The 20464-nt window shown below is 35.6% G+C and overlaps 1 protein-coding gene across 4 annotated transcripts in view; it reads left to right on the forward strand.

Moving 5' to 3' along the window:
- ptk2bb (protein tyrosine kinase 2 beta, b) overlaps positions 1-19623 on the forward strand; it is a 31242-nt gene extending 11619 nt beyond the window's left edge. For 2 of the 4 annotated variants that reach the window (XM_038287513.1, XM_038287514.1), the window contains exons 2-30: positions 2378-2613; positions 2912-3090; positions 3203-3290; positions 4415-4494; positions 4682-4744; positions 6746-6800; positions 6910-7050; positions 7166-7240; positions 8687-8788; positions 8884-9001; positions 9099-9141; positions 9236-9267; positions 9353-9397; positions 9496-9593; positions 9679-9760; positions 9846-9946; positions 10066-10181; positions 13507-13607; positions 13714-13803; positions 13919-14123; positions 14710-14818; positions 14927-14986; positions 15064-15186; positions 15281-15709; positions 18306-18330; positions 18415-18449; positions 18564-18698; positions 18835-18915; positions 19080-19623. In XM_038287513.1, the coding sequence (XP_038143441.1) occupies positions 2416-2613; positions 2912-3090; positions 3203-3290; positions 4415-4494; positions 4682-4744; positions 6746-6800; positions 6910-7050; positions 7166-7240; positions 8687-8788; positions 8884-9001; positions 9099-9141; positions 9236-9267; positions 9353-9397; positions 9496-9593; positions 9679-9760; positions 9846-9946; positions 10066-10181; positions 13507-13607; positions 13714-13803; positions 13919-14123; positions 14710-14818; positions 14927-14986; positions 15064-15186; positions 15281-15709; positions 18306-18330; positions 18415-18449; positions 18564-18698; positions 18835-18915; positions 19080-19298 (3228 nt within the window). In that variant the 5' untranslated portion in view covers positions 2378-2415 and the 3' untranslated portion in view covers positions 19299-19623. Of the gene's footprint in view, positions 1-2377; positions 2614-2911; positions 3091-3202; positions 3291-4414; positions 4495-4681; positions 4745-6745; positions 6801-6909; positions 7051-7165; positions 7241-8686; positions 8789-8883; positions 9002-9098; positions 9142-9232; positions 9268-9352; positions 9398-9495; positions 9594-9678; positions 9761-9845; positions 9947-10065; positions 10182-13506; positions 13608-13713; positions 13804-13918; positions 14124-14709; positions 14819-14926; positions 14987-15063; positions 15187-15280; positions 15710-18305; positions 18331-18414; positions 18450-18563; positions 18699-18834; positions 18916-19079 lie in introns of all 4 variants that reach the window. The other 2 variants (XM_038287515.1, XM_038287516.1) reach the window with 2 other exon arrangements.
- The last annotated feature ends 841 nt before the right edge of the window (positions 19624-20464 follow it).

Raw genomic sequence — 20464 nt, forward strand, 5'->3', positions numbered from 1 at the left:
TACTGCGCATGCGGGACATTTCATTTTTATGAATGCAGTTCACACAGGAGATCACATACAAGTCGCATATGCTTGTATGCAACTTGTATGTGATATATACTTATGTCAAAATAATTGGCATTGGCCTTAAACGAAACTGTATCGGTTGATCTGTAGTTAGAGGTCTTAATTAAATTGCCAATAATAATGTACCAGGACCTTCTGTAGAAGAGCAAATAGTCACCCTAAGTACTCCTCCAAAGGACCAGTCTGGAGAATTGTTTAATATTTAAAGGGATTTTGACATCATTTATCTCAGCCATGTGTTGAGGTATGAAAAAATTTCCCGTTGTTTAAAAACACCCTCGCTGTCAGTTTGTTCTATCCAGTTCTAACAGTTTTTTTTTCTTTATCAGATGTGTTTTCATGCTACTGATTCCCCTAAACTGCATTTTTTTTCTCTAAATATTATGTTCCTATACAGACCTCAGAAATCGTATTCTACTCAAAAACAAAATGAAAGATCAGTCATTTCTGTCAGATGCTCAGAATCTAGAAGCTCTAATCTTTGGTCTACAGATGACCTTTTAAACTCAGAAATAGAGATAGACTGGTTGACATTTCTGACCAAATCTTGTATCAGTATCAGATTAATTATTTGTGTAATCAGCAGCCATACCATGGGATCTTTAACCTAAGAGTTGTGTAATATTTATCAGTGTGCCATTTTTATCATGTAAATGGAGGAAGAAAAAGCAATATCGCTTTAAGGATTGGCCTTAAAAAAAAAAACATATCGGTCCATCTCTACTCAGAAGGTTGTTCATCAACAGTCGATGTTGTCCGCACCCCATCTAGTTTCACTTCAGTACGCACCTGTATACATTAGTCAGCTTTTAACCTTTAACATCTAATCAAGCCTCCTCTTGATTAATGTAATACTTCAACACAGTTTCTTAACTTATGCTGAAACTACAATTCACAAAAAAACATAAAGTCATTCATATTAAACTTGTCTATGAGAATTAATAGATTGTTATTAATACTGAACTGAAAAGGAAACTCTTTTTTCAGCACTTCTGGATGGTTTCTGATTTCCCTTTCAATGGGCCTGGTTTCGCTGAAGGTCTCTTTCTGTCTCCACTGTTGCTGCATGCATGCACTGTGTGAGGGAATGCTGTAGTAAGCTACACAAATCAAGCAAATGTCTACTGTCGCTACATGCACATCAAAGAGGAGTGAACCCTGCACAGTCATTGACTCAATGCAATCAGCTGGCTTTCCTAAATAGAAAACGTTTAACTACCGGTAGTCTGTGTTTGATTTGAATTATCTCTGTGAAGTCTCTTGAGAGTGTGTTGCAAATTGGTGCTCTATAAATAAAAACAAACTTACCTGAATAACAGATATCTGAGCAGAGGTCATGGATGTTTTTTATACAAGCTCTTTGCATGCAGTAATAACGATAGAATCCTTAAGGAATTAAATTTAATCTGATTAGACATAGAGCTTAGAAATTCGAACATTTATGTATGAATGAAACACAACCTAACTAAAGGTTGATGTTAAGTAAAACTTTGGAAGGATCAATTAATGTTTCTAGATGCAATTTTTAATTAGCTGTATTCTTGTATTTTTTTTATTTTAAGGCTGTATTCTTGATTTTCTTAAAGAAAAAAAAAACTGCCATAATGTAAACCTTTCTGTCTCAGCTGCTGGTTTATTATAGTACATATTCTGTTATTCTGTTATTTTGACTCAAGCTGCTTCTTCCTTAATGCTGTTTCATCAGTGATAAAACTTTAGGTGCAACTGAAGCCATGATTTTCCCTAAAGAGTTCTGTTTTTAGCTTGTCTACCAAAGCTTTGTTGATAGATAATGCAGGTCCAAGCTTGCGGTGGAAACTATGAGAAAAATGCAATCGGACTATCTTTAAATCAAAACTTATGTATCATTGCTCCCATGTGGTTCAAGATCAAATGTATAGCATAGGAAACATGACTGAAGTAGAATAATAAACCCACATGCTTGCTAGTGATACAGTATTCCTGTTGCGCACAGACATAGTCGTTTGTTCACTTTTACTGATTATTTTCTTTAACTTCATTATCTGTATTGAATACCTCAAGTTTTCTTTAATTTAATCATTTCGATAAATTTTGTTCCTCGATAAACAAATGTTCAAAGGCTGCCTTAAATTGCAAGACAGTAAAGATTTTCCACATCTCAAATCTTACAAGCTTAAAACAGAACAATTTACAAATATGAGTCAGCACTCAAAATGTCCCTTGTGTTTAAAAAGCTCATAAGAAGTGTTAAGAGAGAAAATAAGTTTATTTTATTTAAGAAAGTTGTCAGTTTTCACCCTGAAATTTTTTGTCTCTATTTGGTTCAAAGGATGATGTGGGCGTGACGACGGCAACCTGGTTGTGACGATGTATGAGGTGATGTCAGGTGATACCTTGGCCTGGAAAGGAGCCAGCCCAAGACAAAGTAGCACTGACCCCAGCCCTGAAACTGACTTCACTGGGGAGGGAGGACCTGTCAAAATCCTTAAAGTGTGCTTTTGCACCAACAGCAGCTTGGGGAAGAACTTCAAGCTGGTGAAATGTGACAGCTCCTGGAAAATCCAGGTGAGAGGAAACTACCGCAGGTATAGAAGAAGAGTCGGAAGATGGAGAGGAGAATGGAAATCTTTTGCTAAATTTGTTTTATTAACAAATTCTAATAGAATATGGTAAAGATTACAAAATGCTTTTGGTTTGATTATTCTGATTAGGCCAAAAAAATGTAATTGGATTTCTTTTTCACTCTTTACTTTGCTCCTGCTGTTAAAACTGAAGGTGTTTTGCATTCAGTTTAAATGAAAGAAATGATGCAAAAGGGAAATGTGTCTTAAAATACTGTCAATTGTCTTCCTTGTTCCCTCAGGCTATAATACGCTCAATCCTGGTCAGCGGTCGATTGGGGCCAAACGTTGAACTGTCAAACTGTTATGGTTTAATGTTAAAGCACTTAAAGTCAGAGGAACTTCACTGGCTGCATCCAGATCTGACTGTTGGTGAAGTTGAGCAACGCTACGAGAGTCATCATGTGGAGGCTGAGTGGAGGTAAACAAAGATTGTTGGGGGCTTATTTTTGCATGAATGTCTCCTATGGTACATAAGATATAACTCCCGAAAATCTCTGATATTAGTATGTTTCTTCTTTTATTCTGTGCAGGTATGATCTAAGGATCAGATACATTCCTGTTAATTTCCTGGAGAAGTTTCAAATGGACAGATCCACGTTTCTTTATTTTTATCAGCAGGTATGGAATTGGGAACTATTCACTAATTCTTTCTTTCTCTCTGAGTGCATTTATATTTAATGTATCCAGAAACTACTTTCCAGTTTAAAGACAGATGTAGATGAGAAAACAGAGCTGCTCTTATGCTGTATGACTGTGACGTTGTTTTGTTACATGCTCATCCTTGAGGAGATCATTGTGGGGCTCGTCCATGTTTCTTTAGAAACTTTTTAACCAATCTTTCTGTGTGATTTGAATGAAATAACTATCTAAAGTGACTTTGTAAGCTGATCTGAAATTTGGTCAAATATTTGGACTATTCTTTTACAAGCTTCAGTCAATACTTTTCTCCTAACAGAACTGCTGTCGCTGTGTAAGGTTTTTAGGTTATCCTGCTAAGAACCACACATTTTTTTTCAACTTTGCCAACAAATGGTTTAAGATTCTGATAGATTTTTTTTAGAAGGTTGAGCCAAACCTTTAATATCTTGGCTGAACTTGAAAAATTGCCTTAATTTGTTCGCACAATGCTCTAAGCTCATGTTAAAATCAGTTTTTAAGTACACCAGTCTCTCTTGTGGCAAGAAAAAAAACAATACACTGCAGCCACCACTTTGCTTCAGTTAAGGACATGGTCTCATGCTTACAAGCTTCCCCTCTTTACCTAGAAATGTGGTAATAGTTATTCCGATTGAACATTACTTGTTGCCAGAAATTAAAACCATTGCTAACTCCAATCTCTTTCAAGTTTCTTCTTTAGCAAGGGCTCCTCTCTCACTCATTGGCCTTTCAGCCCATCTTTTACCCTCCAGATAATGACGCTGTTCTACAAGCATCTTTAAACTATGGTCATCCCTGAGAAAGAGAATCTTTCTCCTTCCTGAATGTTATAATGGTGGGAGAGACCCAAACGTTTTACAACTGCATAAGTTTGATGAAATTAATACCTTTAGATAGTTTGAAATATTACCCATGGATGGACCATACTTAAGTGGCTCCACATTCAGCTTGTTTTGGCTTGATCCCTATTGATTTCTTTTCACAAAGTGTCTGAAAAAGATGAACAGTTATGACACTTGAGAATTACTCAGTTAGGGTAGATGCTTCCACTTCTCTGAATGACAGCAGGTAATGATTCATCACAGGTGCGTAGCGACTACATGCAGTTTCATGCCAGCAAGGTCAGCGATGGGATGGCCCTGCAGCTTGGCTGTTTGGAGATAAGGTGAGTCACTGCATTCCTTAACTAACAGGTCAGTGAGTTTGTTTTGAAATTCAGGACATTGTACGTTGGAGGTTAAAGGCAGGTACTTTGTTTACCTTTGTCTACATGAATTTCATGAGATAATTGTGAAATAACTGCAACATGTTTGAATTTAGCAGTGTCCTTACATGTGCCTCTGCTTTTACAGGAGGTTCTATAAAGATATGAATGCAAAAGGCCTTGAAAAGAAATCTAACTTTGAGCTGCTAGAGTAAGTGGTCACTTTGTTCTAAAGGTGTTCTAAAATGAAGCTGTTTTTTGGTTTATTTTCTTTTTAAGATTAGATGGCTCCCAACTTGTTCGAAATACGTTTTCAAGTTGTTCATGTTAATTTTATTGTTTCCCCTAATGTTTGGTCACTAAGATATTAGATTTTCTTGTCCAATTTCTGTGAGCAACAATACAAGCAAGATTTACATTGAGATGCTAAAACATGTTAGTAGAGCTCAAAAGTGGTTGCTAGAAGTTCAATAACTTATACGAACGTACCCCCAGTTACAATATTCATATCACGTTTAACATATAAGGTCTTTTGACAAAAGGAGACATTACAAATCTAAGCACAATATCACTAATACAGTTTCTTATTTTGAACAGTCAGAAGACATCTAGTAGTATTTATCGAAGATGTTAGAAATGATGCCATTTAAGTGTTTGAGTTACATGCATATTTTTGAAAGATAACATAATTAAACAAGCTTTTAAATTGCCTTAGTGTGGTACTTCTTTTTATTTCTATATCTAATCCATTCCACATCATAACTCCTGCTTGGCTAAGTCCCAGAATTCTAATTGTAGTGCAGACACCACATCTTCGCAACACACTCCTCTCAGATTGTAATTGTCTTAATTAAAATTCTTTTGTATATTGCTAGAAAGCAGATCATGGCTTGCTTTGTACATAGCAGCAAAAAGGCTAAATTAAATTAGGTCCTTGATTATCAATATGTGAGATTTTAAGCAGAAGACTAAACAAATGTTGTCTATAGACTGTTTAAATAGTTAGTTAGTTAGTTAGTTAGTTAGTTAGTTAGTTAGTTAGTTAGTTAGTTAGTTAGTTAGTTAGTTAGTTAGTTAGTTAGTTAGTTAGTTAGTTAGGATAGAATAAAGCACAAAGAAGAAAGGTCATGAATTTGAGACACATAGATTTATTTTAATAAATAAAAAACGTGAAGGAATTAAGTATAATAATATAATATAAAAGAGACGATAGGATTTTGCTTAAGTCAGAAAAAGAGAGACATGAATATAAAACATCTGGAGTCAGGAAAAAGATTACACAATTACAGTTATCTTGGAAAAATAGGAGTCCTAACAAAATATTTTCAGTGCCTTGCAAAATATCACTTAAAGTTTTGAGTCCTACACTCCACAAATCTGACCTTGGAAGAAGAGCGGCAAGAGGAATTTGTTGAAATAAATAACTTCTCATGTTGCATTTGCCGTTTGCCACAAGGGCAATAGGTGACACAGAAGACATGTTATAGATGTTGTGGTCTGGTAACATTAGAGCAAAAGTTTATGCTAAACTTGCAGAGTGCAACAGTATAGTGACGGAGGTGTCATGCAGTGCAGATGCTTCTCTTAAGTAGGGATGGGAAAGTTATTTTTTGTGGATGACTGCTGTAAAAAAACTACAGAACCTGCAGCCCCAGATGGGTTAAAAGGCTTACTGTAAACACTACCAACTTATACCATGACATAACATTAGACTTCTAACTTTATTCATTCAAACCTATTCAGCTATTGCCACTTTAAAATATACTAGTCTGTGGCTGTGATTGAAGGAGAACCGAGTGTGCAGAGTGTGATCATGACAAATATAAAGTTCTTTAATAAAGGGAAAATGGAAGAAAACAGCATGGATCATATGGCAGAACATCAGGAGATTCCAGTGAGGAACCAAGAAAACATAGAGAATTTATACTGAGGCAGGGTGGAGAAATGACAGGCTGTGTATTTAAAAGAAACAACCTAAAAGTATAAAAAATAAAATAAGAAACAGCCAATAGGAACAATGCCTAGCTGTAAGCAAATAACTAAGGAAAGAAGAACAATAGGAAAATAATCAAAATACACCTGTGGATTGAAGTATTACGACATGTTTTGCAAGGTTGCAGATGGCGCTTTAGCTATGTCCAGCACTGAATTAATCTTTTAAAATTGTTTTTAATTTGTACTTATTTTAAGTGTATATGTATGTGTCCTTTAGAAAAGAAGTTGGCCTGGACCTTTTTTTCCCACAGCAGCTGATAAACAGCATGAAGGTAAAACTTTTTCAATACTTGCCCTTTGTTTGAAGGAAACTGCACATGAGATTGTTGTTTACATAACAGAAATACTTGATGTTAACAATTGTTTGTGATTATGATCCAGTCTAAGCAGCTACGGAAGATGATCCAACAAACATTTCAACAGTATGCAACACTTAAGGAGGATGACTGTATGATTAAGTTTTTCGAGACTTTCAAGACATTTATCAACTATGACGAAGAGGTTTTTCCGTGTGAGTTAGTGGTGAGTTATATAGCCCCTCTCCAAAAAAAAAATAAATAAATCTCATAAGCTGTATGAAATGAAAACGTTAGCAGCCATTAATGTTAGCATCACAAACTTCTCTGTTCTTTACCAGCAAGGTTGGAGTCTGTCTGTGGAGCTGGTCATTGGAGGAAGGGGCATTCGCCAACGTTCTCAGAAAGATTCAGCAGTAAGGGAAAAGTTATTTCTACAATTCCTAAGATGTTTAATACCTTACATCTAGCTTTTTTCTTATTCTTGCTCTCAGGTTGTTATAAACATTTTGGTAATGCTGTGTTTTACAGTACATGAATAACAATGTAATAACATGGTTATAACATAGCAAGTAACACTATATTACTTCGTAACAAGAAAAACTGTATTTGGTAATTACCCCAAAATTTAAGTATATAATTTCAAAGTATTTACCTGCATGCAATTATTACAGTTGTATGTTACTATGTAAGAATGGAGACATTTGGTGGGTAATTACCATTAGGTTACTACATAACAGTTTCTGTTATCGACCCCCACGTACCAATGCCTTACAAAGTAAATCGTAGCTTATGATTAGGTAAATAAAGCTTTATAAAACCGCACTCAAGTTACATATAAATAAGAGTTTAGCTGAGAAGATTGGCTTGCTGACTTCTAGGTTTTGTTTTCTCTTATATGGCAAATAATAAACAGCATTTTACTAAATAATAAGACATTAAATTATTGCTGTCGGTGAAATGAATACGAGTTACCTGGTAATAACAGTTTGAGATCTAAAATATCTTACTTTACCTTGTCTGACAAAAATTTGAAGCACATCATTTACCAAAATTATCCAAAAAGTTTTTCTTGTTACCAAGTAATATAGTGTGACTTTCATGGTCATTGATGTCCATTAGTGATGTACATTATCAACATTTTAATGTTTTAGAAAATCTTGAGGATTATCTTTTGTGATTTTTTTGTACCATATATGTTGGGTGGTAAAAGAAAATCTACGCACTGTATCAGGAGCTCTAACCTTTAATTCTTATAGGAAAGGGTTAAAGATATGTCTCTTCTGTGCCTCAGTTATGGTGGAAATGTTTGAAGTTTGCTGTGCATTTGTTCAAATTAATAATACATAATAAAGAGAAATTAATTCATTCTTTTCTGCCATTTGAAAGTTTTTGCTACTCAATACTCCTGGTGTGAACTACTGTAGATGTTTCTTTGTCAATTTCTTGTAGGATAACCTATAAAAAATAGATTTGAAATATTGATATAAGGCATCAGTGTGCAGCATTGGTAGGAAGGTCTAGGCCATTATTTAATAATCTCTTCTTGTGTAAGATAAGGCAAGCTCTTATTAACACATTTATGTCTTTTCATTTTTAAATAAGAAAAAACAAAAGTTTGAAATTATGAGTCAGAAGCTCCCTGAATAAGAATACATTTCTAAAAGTGGTGAATATAATGAGAGGAAAAAACTAATGTTATAACTGTATTTTTCTTTCTGTGGAGCACTTTGTGACTATAGTCTAAGAAAGCCTCTGTATGTATATTTACTTAATTTACATGTTTACAGCCAAAATTTAAACTATATCTCAAGTCAAGCATTTTTTATCATAAATAAGCCTACCTTTATTTTTCCTTTCAGGCCCTGTTCCTAACTGACTTCAAACAGATAAAGAAAATCCAGTGCTTGCCACAAGGCGATGGCAAGGCGCTCCTAAACATCAGTGTTGAAGGCGCCAAACAAGTAAGTGCTGCGGCAAAAAACAACAACACTAAAGGTTCTAGGAAAATGATCCACTTCAGATATTTTATCCCACTGAATGCAATCTTCCTTAACAGAGCTTGTCTATCAGTGTGGCTACGGTCCCTATGGCAGAAAACATGATGGATCTCATTGATGGATACTGTCGACTGGAAAAAGACACAGATGATAGCGTCATTTACCGACCAAACAAAGGTGTGCTCATCTTTCTAAGTCACCTCATTATGAATTGTAAACTATTAAAGAATAGTAAACTATTAAACAAATTTCCTTTAAAACATCTTCAAATTAGATCCAAAGCCTGTACGGACGTCCCTACCTGACATCCCTACAGAGTGAGATGTTTCACCGGATCTCTGTCTTAGCAATTTTGAGGAGCCGGTATTAGAGATTCATTGTTTATGTTGTTGTTTTTATTCTGTTTAGCAGCAGAGACCGCAGCTCAGCCAGGCACAGTATGGGTGAGCCAAAAACTGCAGTTTCTCCAACCTTATGTAATAATTTTGTAAATAAATACCTTGATGTTTATTCCATTTGCCTTTTCAGGTTCTGATATTTATTGCGAGATCCTTGATGAGAGACCAAAATCAGGTTTGTCTGACGCTGTTATTCAGTACTCATTTAAGAGAAAAGCAGTTGAAGTATTTTTATATTTTTTTAATCAATAATGAAACTGTATCCTCCCGTAGCTGTGAAATATGGGATTGATAGAAGTGACATAATTCTGGGGCGGATTCTGGGTGAGGGTTTCTTTGGAGAAGTGTACGATGGGATGTACAAAAAAGCCGTAAGTTACTTTTAAGATGCTGAACCACACATACTAATACATATTAGGAGCATGAAAAGCATGTTTGTTTATTATTTATTGACAGAATGGGGAAAGAGTTAACGTGGCTGTCAAGACCTGCAAGGATTGTTCATCCGACGTGATGGAAAAATTCATGAGCGAAGCAGGTTTGAGGGCAAACATTGGTTGATAACAGAAAGAAGAAGCAGTGCACATGAAAGAGAGTGATTAAATACCAACATTGCTTTGCAGTGATTATGAAGAACCTTGATCATCCTCACATTGTCAAACTGATTGGAATCATAGAAGATAATCCTGTGTGGATCGTTATGGAGCTTTATGAGTATGGAGAGGTTTGTCTCAGTCATTTCTTCTTTGTAAAACTGTTGGTTAGATCCAACATCATTGTATCGACAATAATGATGAATAAGTGAACTTAACTGGTAAAACAAAAAAATTGACATCCTTACAGCTCGGTAACTACCTGACTAAGAACCAAAAACAGCTGACTAACACAACCCTGGTGCTGTTCAGCCTGCAGATCTGCAAAGCCCTCGTCTACCTTGGAGGGTGCAACATGGTGCACAGGTGAGGAGAGGATTAAGAGATTAACAAACGTTCAGGTTTCTTCTTCACAGGGTTGAAACATCAAGCTCCTCTGCTTGCAGTTTGTATATTTTAACTTGTATACATGATTGCAAGTACGTTTCTATGAATGTCAGACAGTATAAAAGAGGAAAAAAGACAGGTCATCAAAAAATGGTGAACATTTAGGATAAAACCAATGATCTCTCTTTATTCACTGGATTGCTGATAGCATGAAAAAACTGAAGCCACTGGCTGCCATTCTGCTACTCCCCACTCCCACGGGCCATAAAAATGCCTACTTGTGTAGCATTTTGCTGCAAAAACAAGCAGTTTGCCGGCTGTGGAAAGACGTTTCACAGGTAATTTCACAGTCAGTGGGTGTACTAACAAAGAAAATCTATATATACACTAATGTAACACATAGTATATTATGCAGCATAACATTAGTCTTGCTATCTCGGACTGAGTTGAAGATATTGACTGAATTAGCCATCAAAGTTGTGTCTAATGTTAGAAAATAGAAAGAAGAGTAAATAGAAAGTAATTCACCGTGAAATGTCAATGTAGTAATACTTTATAAAGTGGATGACACTGTCGTGTTTGTAGTGTTTGTTGTATTACTCATTTGAAAAAGTAGTGCCGAAATATATGGCATGTTATATAGACAAAAAAAAAAGCAACTCTAACTATTTTAAAGGCTAATGCACAGACACAGCATAAAACTATATGGTGTCATACATGCACAATTTGCAAATAGAAAAATACTATATCATTAACAGACATGTACTTGCAATTCAGTCTTGATATAAAATCTTGAAATTATAAGTCATCAATACATGTATATTACATGTATACTATCAATGTAGCACAATTGGCACTTCTATATTATTATGCTCCATTAACACATTAATTTGGTTTTATATGGATTTTTATATTGTTATTGTTATTGTATATTACATGATTTATAGACTTCATTGTCTTCATAATGACCATGCAATGTTATGTGCCTATTTATTTGATCATAAATTACAGTAATCTACTTATGCTATGAAACAGCCAGTGTGTGTCAAAGTGATAAATTTATCATTATTTTAAAACTCTTAAGCCCCCCTGAAAATGAGAACATTATCGTTGTTCGATGCTGTAGCGTACGAATGGTTTACATTGTGACCAGTCTAACTAGGAAGTACCAATATGACGGCCGGTGGCTTCACTCCACCCCTTTCTAATTCAGTGAATAAATAGAGATCAGTGGATAAAACCCACAAATCTGGACAAGAAAAGAATTGTACCAAAGTTAATTTTATTAAAAAATAGTTTCCTACAGCCATTAATATGTCTTCAATTTTCTAAGATTTACCGTATTAGGTTTAAAGTATTTATTTATTTAGGCCAACACATAGTAATATCACCTTTGTAAACATTTTATTTATTTATTTATTTATTTATTTGTTTTGTCTTTTTTAAACCGAAATGTAATGCATTCATTTTTCGTTTCAGCTCCTTTGTTAATAGTGTAGATGTAAAACCACCCTTAGTACAGCTACAGTTCAATATTTTACCACATTTCTTTTGAAAATAACTCATTACAGTAATTTTACAGAAAATATATTTTTTCAAGTCTTGCCACAGACTCACAATTCAATTCAGCTTTTCTGTGCCTTGTTGAAACCTTCCAACTGCAGCTTTGGGTGTATCTTTAGGGTTGTTATGTTGCTTGAAACTAAACTGCAGCCCCCTTTTCAAGTCTTTGCAGCATCTTACAGGTTTATTTTCAATTTAGTTCCATCCATCTATATATCAGCTAGACTCAGATTTCTTCTCTCTGATCCCAGCATCAGATTGCCACCACTGTGGTTCACAGTGTATTACATATATGCATCTGAGGTATCCTGCTCATACTGTAGTATTTTAAATATATTCCAAAAATGTACATTTTGGTCTATTTTTAGTTTTTATACCTCACAAGTGTGTTATCTATACATACTTTAAATATGGAATAAAAGAACTACAGGTATTACAGGAATTCTACCTGGTACCAGGTAGAAAATGAAAAAAGGAAAACACAAGTTATCATGTTAAAATATTGATCTCCTTTTATAAATTGTTTCTGTTTCATTTATCTGGTGCTTGGAAGAGACATGATAACAAACAAAACAAAGAACCTGTTACATTAAAAGTGGTTTATTTAAACATTATTCCAGTTAGGTCTGTGGAGGGCACCATGGCTTAACTTTGCTTAGTAATATATAGTACTGTACTTTACAACATCAGAAAGTAAAAAAAAAGTGTGCTCTGCCTTGTTCCATTCCACAGCCTCTTCTGTTCAACATTTGTCTTCGATTGAAGAAGAACACGTATGAATAGGTTGAAGGAGTCCTTACAGGTTTTATCCAAACTTCAACAGTTTTAATCTCTAAATAAAAAATAAAAAAAAACTTTATTGATAAATCTGTCCTATCTGATGCCCAATCACCAAATATAATCAAAAGCTGATCTTTAACGTGGAGAATCATGTTTTCTCAGTCATGTCAAAAGAGAAAGATAAAATGGAAGATAAAATGATAAAAATACGTGTCAGAATTTCTGTTTGTAGTTTGCATCTGGATTAGAGACCTTAACCACCTCAGCCGTTTCCTTTTAATGTGGTGGATCAGGAGTTTTACTCTGAGCTCCTAATCCTATTTTAGCCAGCCATCCTAGGAAGCTGATGTTATCTGGATTACTACACATATCCCAAAGATAATATTCCAAGTTGGTGAGAAAAAGGCAGAAATATCTGCCTTTATATCCCTTATATCATATCCCTTAATGTTTACTACTAGCCAGAGAAGTGCAAATAATACTATAGATTAGACCCAGATCAGTCTTTTCATCCAAAGTTCTTTAATGACGTCTGTCTCAAATAAAACAGCAAGATATTTGATTTCTCCCTCTGAGGCAGAGTGGCTCAGCCTGTTTTAACCAAATTTATCACTGTAAGGCAGAACCTTTGAGTGAGTTAAGCTACTGACAGAAAAAACAAATGTTATCAATAGGATTCAGGCAGCAATGCAGCCTTTCACAGCTCAAAGCTTCTATGAAGCCAAAACATTGTCAAAAAAAACAACTTTTTCCCTTGCAAAACAACTATGAACATTTTACTTCCCCCTTTTTGATTCAGTTAATCTAAAGATGAATTAGTGTTTCCTAAGGACAAAGCTTCTTATTGATCCAAATGTTAGTTTATATGCATATTCCCCCTCATTTTGTCAAAGGTTTGTGGCCTTTTATCATCTGTTTCTGTAGCAATCTACTCTGCTGTTTTTTTTTGCCTTGCTTCCAGAGACATTGCGGTTCGGAACGTGTTAGTTGCAAGCCCTGACTGCGTAAAGCTCGGAGACTTTGGTTTGTCGAGATACATCGAGGATGAAGAATATTACAAAGGTAACAGCAGACAATAAAATATATTGCCTTCTAAAATACTGATTTACAATCAGTATTTTAGAAGGCAATCTAAAAATTAACATAATTTTGCCTCCTTTTTCTAAAGCTTCTGTTACTCGATTACCAATCAAGTGGATGGCCCCAGAATCCATCAACTTTCGACGTTTTACCTCAGCTAGCGATGTGTGGATGTTTGGTGAGCTCATGGGCATTCACTGATTTTCTTTCCATGTATATATAAATAATACTATGTTTTATATGTGAAAATATTTCAGCTTGTTTAGTTGTATTTTGTGTGTGCTGCTCTGCAGCTGTTTGCATGTGGGAAATAATGAGCCGTGGACAGCAGCCGTTCTTCTGGCTGGAGAACAGAGATGTCATCAACCAGCTGGAGCAGGGCATCAGATTGCCCAAACCGGACAACTGCCCCCCTGCTCTTTATTCACTCATGACGCGCTGCTGGTCCTATGATCCCGGAGAGAGACCAAATTTCACTGAGCTTGTGGTCAAGATAAGGTATTCCCCCCACCCAATGACAAAATTTGAGTAAAGTATTGGAAGGAAGCCAACATCATTCTCTGGGTTAAAAAATTTGCATAATCGTTTGTATAAGAGTGTGACATTAATACAGTTTTCGTTGAAGTCTAACTTAAAAGGTATTGGAAAAATATATTAAAGGAAATTCAACTGCGTGGATTCAGTGCTTATAAACATTTTTGCTTATAATCATTTGCAAGATATTTTCCATGTTTGCAGAGGAAGAGAGAAAAAAAGTGTAGGTATTTTCATTCAGTAAGCCCAGTCTTTTCTGGACAGCTTACAATCATTAATAGATAATCTGTGCAAACATATTGAGATACTAAGTTTTTGTCATCTGAATCTTTAATAAATATAACTCACCATGCAGATGTTTACATTGTCTAATCTTGGATTCTTTTCCTCAACTAACATTATTGACTCTCTGAGTTTCCTCTTTTATATTTGCAGTCAATTTGATCTTGGTTATATTTGTCAATCCGATCATAGTTTAAAAAAAGATCTTAATTTTCCTTCCGAAATAACATGTCAGTTTTTAAAGAAGTGATCCAAATGTGTCTTTTAGTGATGTGCAAAAGATGGAGAAAGAGCAGGATATAGAGAGAGAAAGAGACAGAGCGCGCTCCACCAAGTTTTTTGAACCAAAGGTGAACTTTGGAGAAGCTCCCCCCAAGGTATAAAACCTCGTCCACTTCATTTAGTATCAGTGTGTTCATTATAAGAACACTTGTGTGATCTAATACAAAAAAGGCATTTACTTACCTTTTTCACCTTTACTGCAGCCTTCAAGGACAAAGCCAGGCCGGTTTGGGAACACTCTTAGTATTGGTCTACATATTCAGGTACGCAAGTTCAGGTAAAAACCTTAAAAATTTACAGGGCATTTACATTCTAACTGATTTGTTGTGTGTTTGTGCAGCTGAATGAAGCTCTGTGTGCCAGCTCTCCTGACCTGGCCAGCCCCTGTGAATACCAATCCCCAGTTGACTCCAGAAACACACTTGCGTTGCCCGTTAGGTCACCTCGTAGGCGCAGCATTGGGGTAAGAGCTTTGAATGCATTTGTAACAAAACTGCTGTCATACTATAATTGTCATTATTCTAGATTTCAAATACACTGTAAAACTTCTAAATTAGGAGGGCGAGTTTCTCCGAATGGATCCAAACAACAGGGAGGATGCCCAGCGGCTGTGGCAGAAGGAACGGCGACACATGCAAGACACTCTACGGCTGCAGAAAGAGCAAATGATGGAGGATAAGAAGTGGCTTGAGAAGGAGGAGAAACTCCTGGTGGGAAACAGAGCATCATTAACTTTTGTCCACTCCCTCTCTATGTCCCTGTGTCCCTCTAGTCACCAATTCAGTGTTAACCTGGAACCTGAGCGGAACATGGCACCTTTAAGCATAATCAAAACTCTTGTTCAACCTCAACGTCCCGCTAATGTCCAATTGAATGTTCCTCTTATAACAGTTCAAAAGAGAGGCCCCATGTCTTTAATGTGTAAAATGAACCTGCCTATTCTCTTGCAGGACCCCATGGGACAAGATAACACTCTAAATCCAGGGGTAGGTACCTATATGTACAAAATCTGATTTTACTGAAACTAAAAGACGATAGCAGGTAGTCTAAAGTAACCAGATTTACTTCACCAATGCTAAATTATAAATAATTGTAAATAGAAATAAATAATTGTAAAGAGAAATTACTTTTTGGTGAAAAGATACCTGCAAGTGTTTTAGGGTAGGCCTACATCTCTTCCAGATTTGCATGTCTTTTCAAAATATCGGATAGTGTGCCGAAAACCACAGCCGAGTTTCACTTTTTAATTTCACGTTTGGGGCGTTTTAACACTGGGTGTGCTTTGATCTAAACTATCTTATTGTGGCTCTGTCTAGGAGTTTTTTTTTTTTCCTACTAGAAGGTGAAACCTGGTTTGAAGACTTCTGTATCATCTTATAGCTTTTCGTTTACACCTAGCTTTTATACATCAACTGACTGTAAGGGTGAGTGGAGGTTTTTAAAAGGACCCAAGAGCAAAGATGGGAGTTGAAGTGTTTTCTGGCAGGTTTAATAATCCAAAGGGCAACAGACGCAAAAGTCCACAAACGAAATATATAAAAAAAACTAAATCTAGGAGATGTCAGGGGAAACACACATGAGGAGCACAGAAATGATGACGAACCAGGAAACAGTAACTGAAGAGGAGGAGTATAAATGGGAGACTAAACACAGATTAGGCTAATCAGCTGATTGGGAGAAGGTGTGGACAGAAGAATGTAGAAGGGAGCTAGGAGAAGGAGGCTGACACAAGAAGGCAACAGAGGGTAACCAAGAAATATGTAGAACTCAAATGCAACCTGAAAACACCAACAAATGGAAATTAAACATATGAAAAGTCAAAAAGAAAACTTAAACAGAACCAAAAAGTGCAAATCTGTGACACCGAGTAGCTTTCTGCACTTGTACCTACATCCCCACACTAGTATGATGCCAGCACGTTTCACAGCAATGATTTTGTATTTAGGCTAATGTGCTGTTAGTTTTTTACCCTACATAGTGTTTTATATTTAACCCAAAGGCTAAGCATTGATATTTATTAAGGCATCTTATACCACATGCTTGATCTGGCCCCTATATTGCTTGTGTCAAAGTGAAAACAGGTGCTTCTTGGATGGCTTTTGCCTTTGACACTCTTCCGTACAGTTAACATGAGTAGTATATACAAATAAGGGTTGTCTTTTCTAAAGACTATCCCACCTGAGTTTTGAAGTGTTGTGTAGTTTTTCATGTTTGAGGATGTAGTGAGCTGTGCTCTGGTGGGAGTTCAAACTTAAAGGATAGTTTTCTAACCCTACTTTACTCATATGAAAGACTTTATTATTGACCTGTGTTATGGATAACTAGAGTAAAGAGGGATGATTTTAAAATACATTCAGGTAAAACAAACTCTCCTTCCATATTATATTTATGTTCTAGTTTTTATATCTCTCCTCTCCAAATAAAATTCAAATGAATACATTGAGGTAATTCATTAGAGGTGAACATTTTTCAAAGAACCTTACAGCAGGTAGCTGGTTTCTTAAGATGCTTTCAGATATTTTATTCTTCGTGCATAGATAATATCTTTTGTCCCTCTTTTCAAAAGTGAAATTTCTATATATACACATTTATTTTATAGAGTAAAATATGTCAAACCTGTTAAATCAAAGTCTAAGGAAATTTAAATATTGCGTGATTATTGAAAAGTATGGTTTTTGAAGAGAAGTATGACGAAAAGGTTGTTAAAATACTTTGTTAGCCCGTTTTCTATCAATGGAGTATGGGATGGGTGTGACCAGCCTGTGGCCCTGTTGATATTATGGAGGCCCAGGTTGCTTTGATGACAGACCTTTGGCTCCTCTGTATTGACAGGTCTAATGTGTCTGTCTTCTTCCACTTGATAAAACACAATAGATTTTCTATTCTAAATCAGGCCAGTTTGCTGGCCAATCCAACACTGTAGCACTATATTCATTCAACCTGCTTCTGGCACCTTTGGCAGTGTGGGCAATACCAAGTCCTGCTGAAAAATGGAATCACCATCTTCATACAATTTCAAACAACATTGGTTGCCTCTCTTCCTCTAGACTCTTCAACCTTAATTTCAAAATAAAATGCATCATTAACTTACTGTATCTGAAATGAGGACTTTGAAACACTGAACCACAGTCTACTTCTTTTTCATACGAAGCCCGGGTAAGATACCTGTAGCCCTGTTTTAGTGATTCTGTTTGCATAGTGGCACTTGATGCATGGACTTGTTTATGTCTTATAAAGCTTTAAAAAACTCCTGAATGGACTGCTTCAAAATTTTCTCAATGTGACTGTTTCTATGCTGGGGCATCTTCTTGACAGTTTATCCTTACAATTAACTTTCTATGAACATGTCTGGATACAACACTCTGATAAATCAGCTTATTAATGACTTTTTGCTGCTTATAGGGGTGTTTTAATTCAATGAGCTGATTAGTATCGATTCAACCATAAAACAAAAAATTGACAACTTTTTTATTGCTTTTTTCTAACTATAAGATGCTGATTAGGTAGAGATATTTGATTGTTCTATTTTACCTTATATAATTTTGTGGTCCTCATGTATGCCTATTTGTTTTCCCCTTGTAGCAAATTGAAGCTGAAAGTGAAAATGGTAAGCACCAAGAAAAACTTACTGCAGTATGTTCAACTCTGTTTCCCTTTTTTTGGTGTGTAATGGAACTTTCCTACCACATAGCACCGCCTGAAAAACCCCCACGACTCAAAGCACAGGTAGTTAGAAAATAATAAAATTATTACATTTTTTTCTGGAAGCAGACTAAATAATAAGCTTTCCTGCTTACTGTGAGGGCAATGGGTTCCATAACGATTACAATTCCCCTCTAGGCTGCTCCCACAGCAGAGATTGACCGCACTGATGATAAAGTATACCACCACGTTATGAACTTGGTGAAAGTTGTTGTCCAACTCAAAAACGACATCACTGAGCTGCAGCCAGAACAATACATCACCCTTGTCAAGGTAAGCTGAGACAAATTACCTCTCCTTCACCTCCAATTTGTCAGCTGTTGCTGTTTTATTGGCTAATTTAAAATGTAGAGAAAAACCTCCTGAGTCATACTGTTAATTCATTTTCTTTATTGATCTGTGCTCACAGTCTGTTGGGATGGCCTTAAGAGATCTGATTCACAGTGTGGATGACGTACTACCCACTTTACATGAGTCAGTCATAACTGAGGTACAGTATCTCATACTGTGGGTTATCAAGCACAAGAAAAGCAGTTTTGAACACTAGTTTTGCTACCTTGTATTCACAGAAGCAGTGCTCTATAAATAAAGCTGATAAATGAGGCCAATGTTTAATTGCTCTAATCTAGTCCTTTATTTTTACTGCTACCTTAGATTGAAGGAACACAGAAGTTGCTGAACAATGACATGGCTGAGCTGATCAGCAAAATGCGCCTGGCCCAGCAGAACGCCATAACAACATTAAAGGAGGAGTGCAAGAAACAGATGCTGGCTGCCGCACACACTCTGGCCATGGACAGCAAGAATATGTTAGATGCTGTGGACCAAGCAAGAGTCAGGGCTAATTTAGCCAAGCCAGCTGAACCAGAGTGATCGGCTTTTTTTGTTTAAATGAGTTTTTTTTATGTTTGTTTAAAATAACACTTTGACCTCATCAGGCAGTATGGTTTTGATAAACATGAGCCAGCTGCATCCTCTGGTTCTTTGGAAAACCATCATGATATACATGCATTTGATACTACTGATTAGCTCAGTGATATTGTCAGAGGAAAATCAAATATGCACACTGACATTTGATATATTAAAAAAGAAAGTCCTGTAAAAGAAGCTTTAAGGAGCATTGATTTAATATCCAAGCGATGTTTAAACTGCTGCCACAGCTGAGCTGGGACACTCAATTAAAATCTTTGTAAATACATTAAGAATCCTGTGATTAATGTTCAAAATACAAAATAATTAACAGCTTATATCACATGTGACATGTAAATAACAACAACAAAATAAACTTACCTAAAGCTTTAGCAGCTTAACATTTGTGGCCAAAATGGTTTGTTAAAGCAATTGTTCAAATGTTTTGAACTACTTCTAAAGAGGTGATAACCAATCCATATTATATACACTGCAAAAAATGGAAATCTAAATGAGTCATTTTTGCTTAAATTAAGTGCATTTTTTCTTGAATTGAGGAGGTAATTGAGATACTTTACCAATGAAACAAAACAATTTACATTTAAAATAAGAAAAAAAAGGCTTTGTCTTATTTCAAGTGCATATTATCTAATTATCTTGTTTTAGGAGTAAAAATACTAATTCCATTGGCAAATTATCTTATATATCTACTAAAAAATAAGGGTAAATACACTCAATTTAAGAATCTTTACTTTATCCTAGATGGTTTTTGCATTGTAGCCCCCACTTATCATCCATACTCAAAGAAAAGCAAACTTCTGCCATGTTAAAGGAGTTTTAATCTGGAATATATTTTATCAGTTACAATAAACACCTATACATGCTTAGACCATGCTGGCATGAAATATCTGTCTATTTATACTGCATTTGATATATTAACTCACTAATTTGTTGTCTCTCCCTCTGCTTCTAATAATTTTTTTAGGGAGTGACAAAGTTTTTAAATGTTTTTAAAATATCAAATTTGAAAACATGCTAAAGTAAATCAAAGATGTCTTAAGAAGCACAGTATTGAACATGAGTATGACACCCAGAAAAAGCCAATAAAAATATTACCCAAAACACATTAT

Source organism: Cyprinodon tularosa, unplaced genomic scaffold (genome assembly GCF_016077235.1).
Source record: "Cyprinodon tularosa strain WSP-4 unplaced genomic scaffold, ASM1607723v1 ctg24, whole genome shotgun sequence".
NCBI lineage: Eukaryota > Metazoa > Chordata > Actinopteri > Cyprinodontiformes > Cyprinodontidae > Cyprinodon > Cyprinodon tularosa.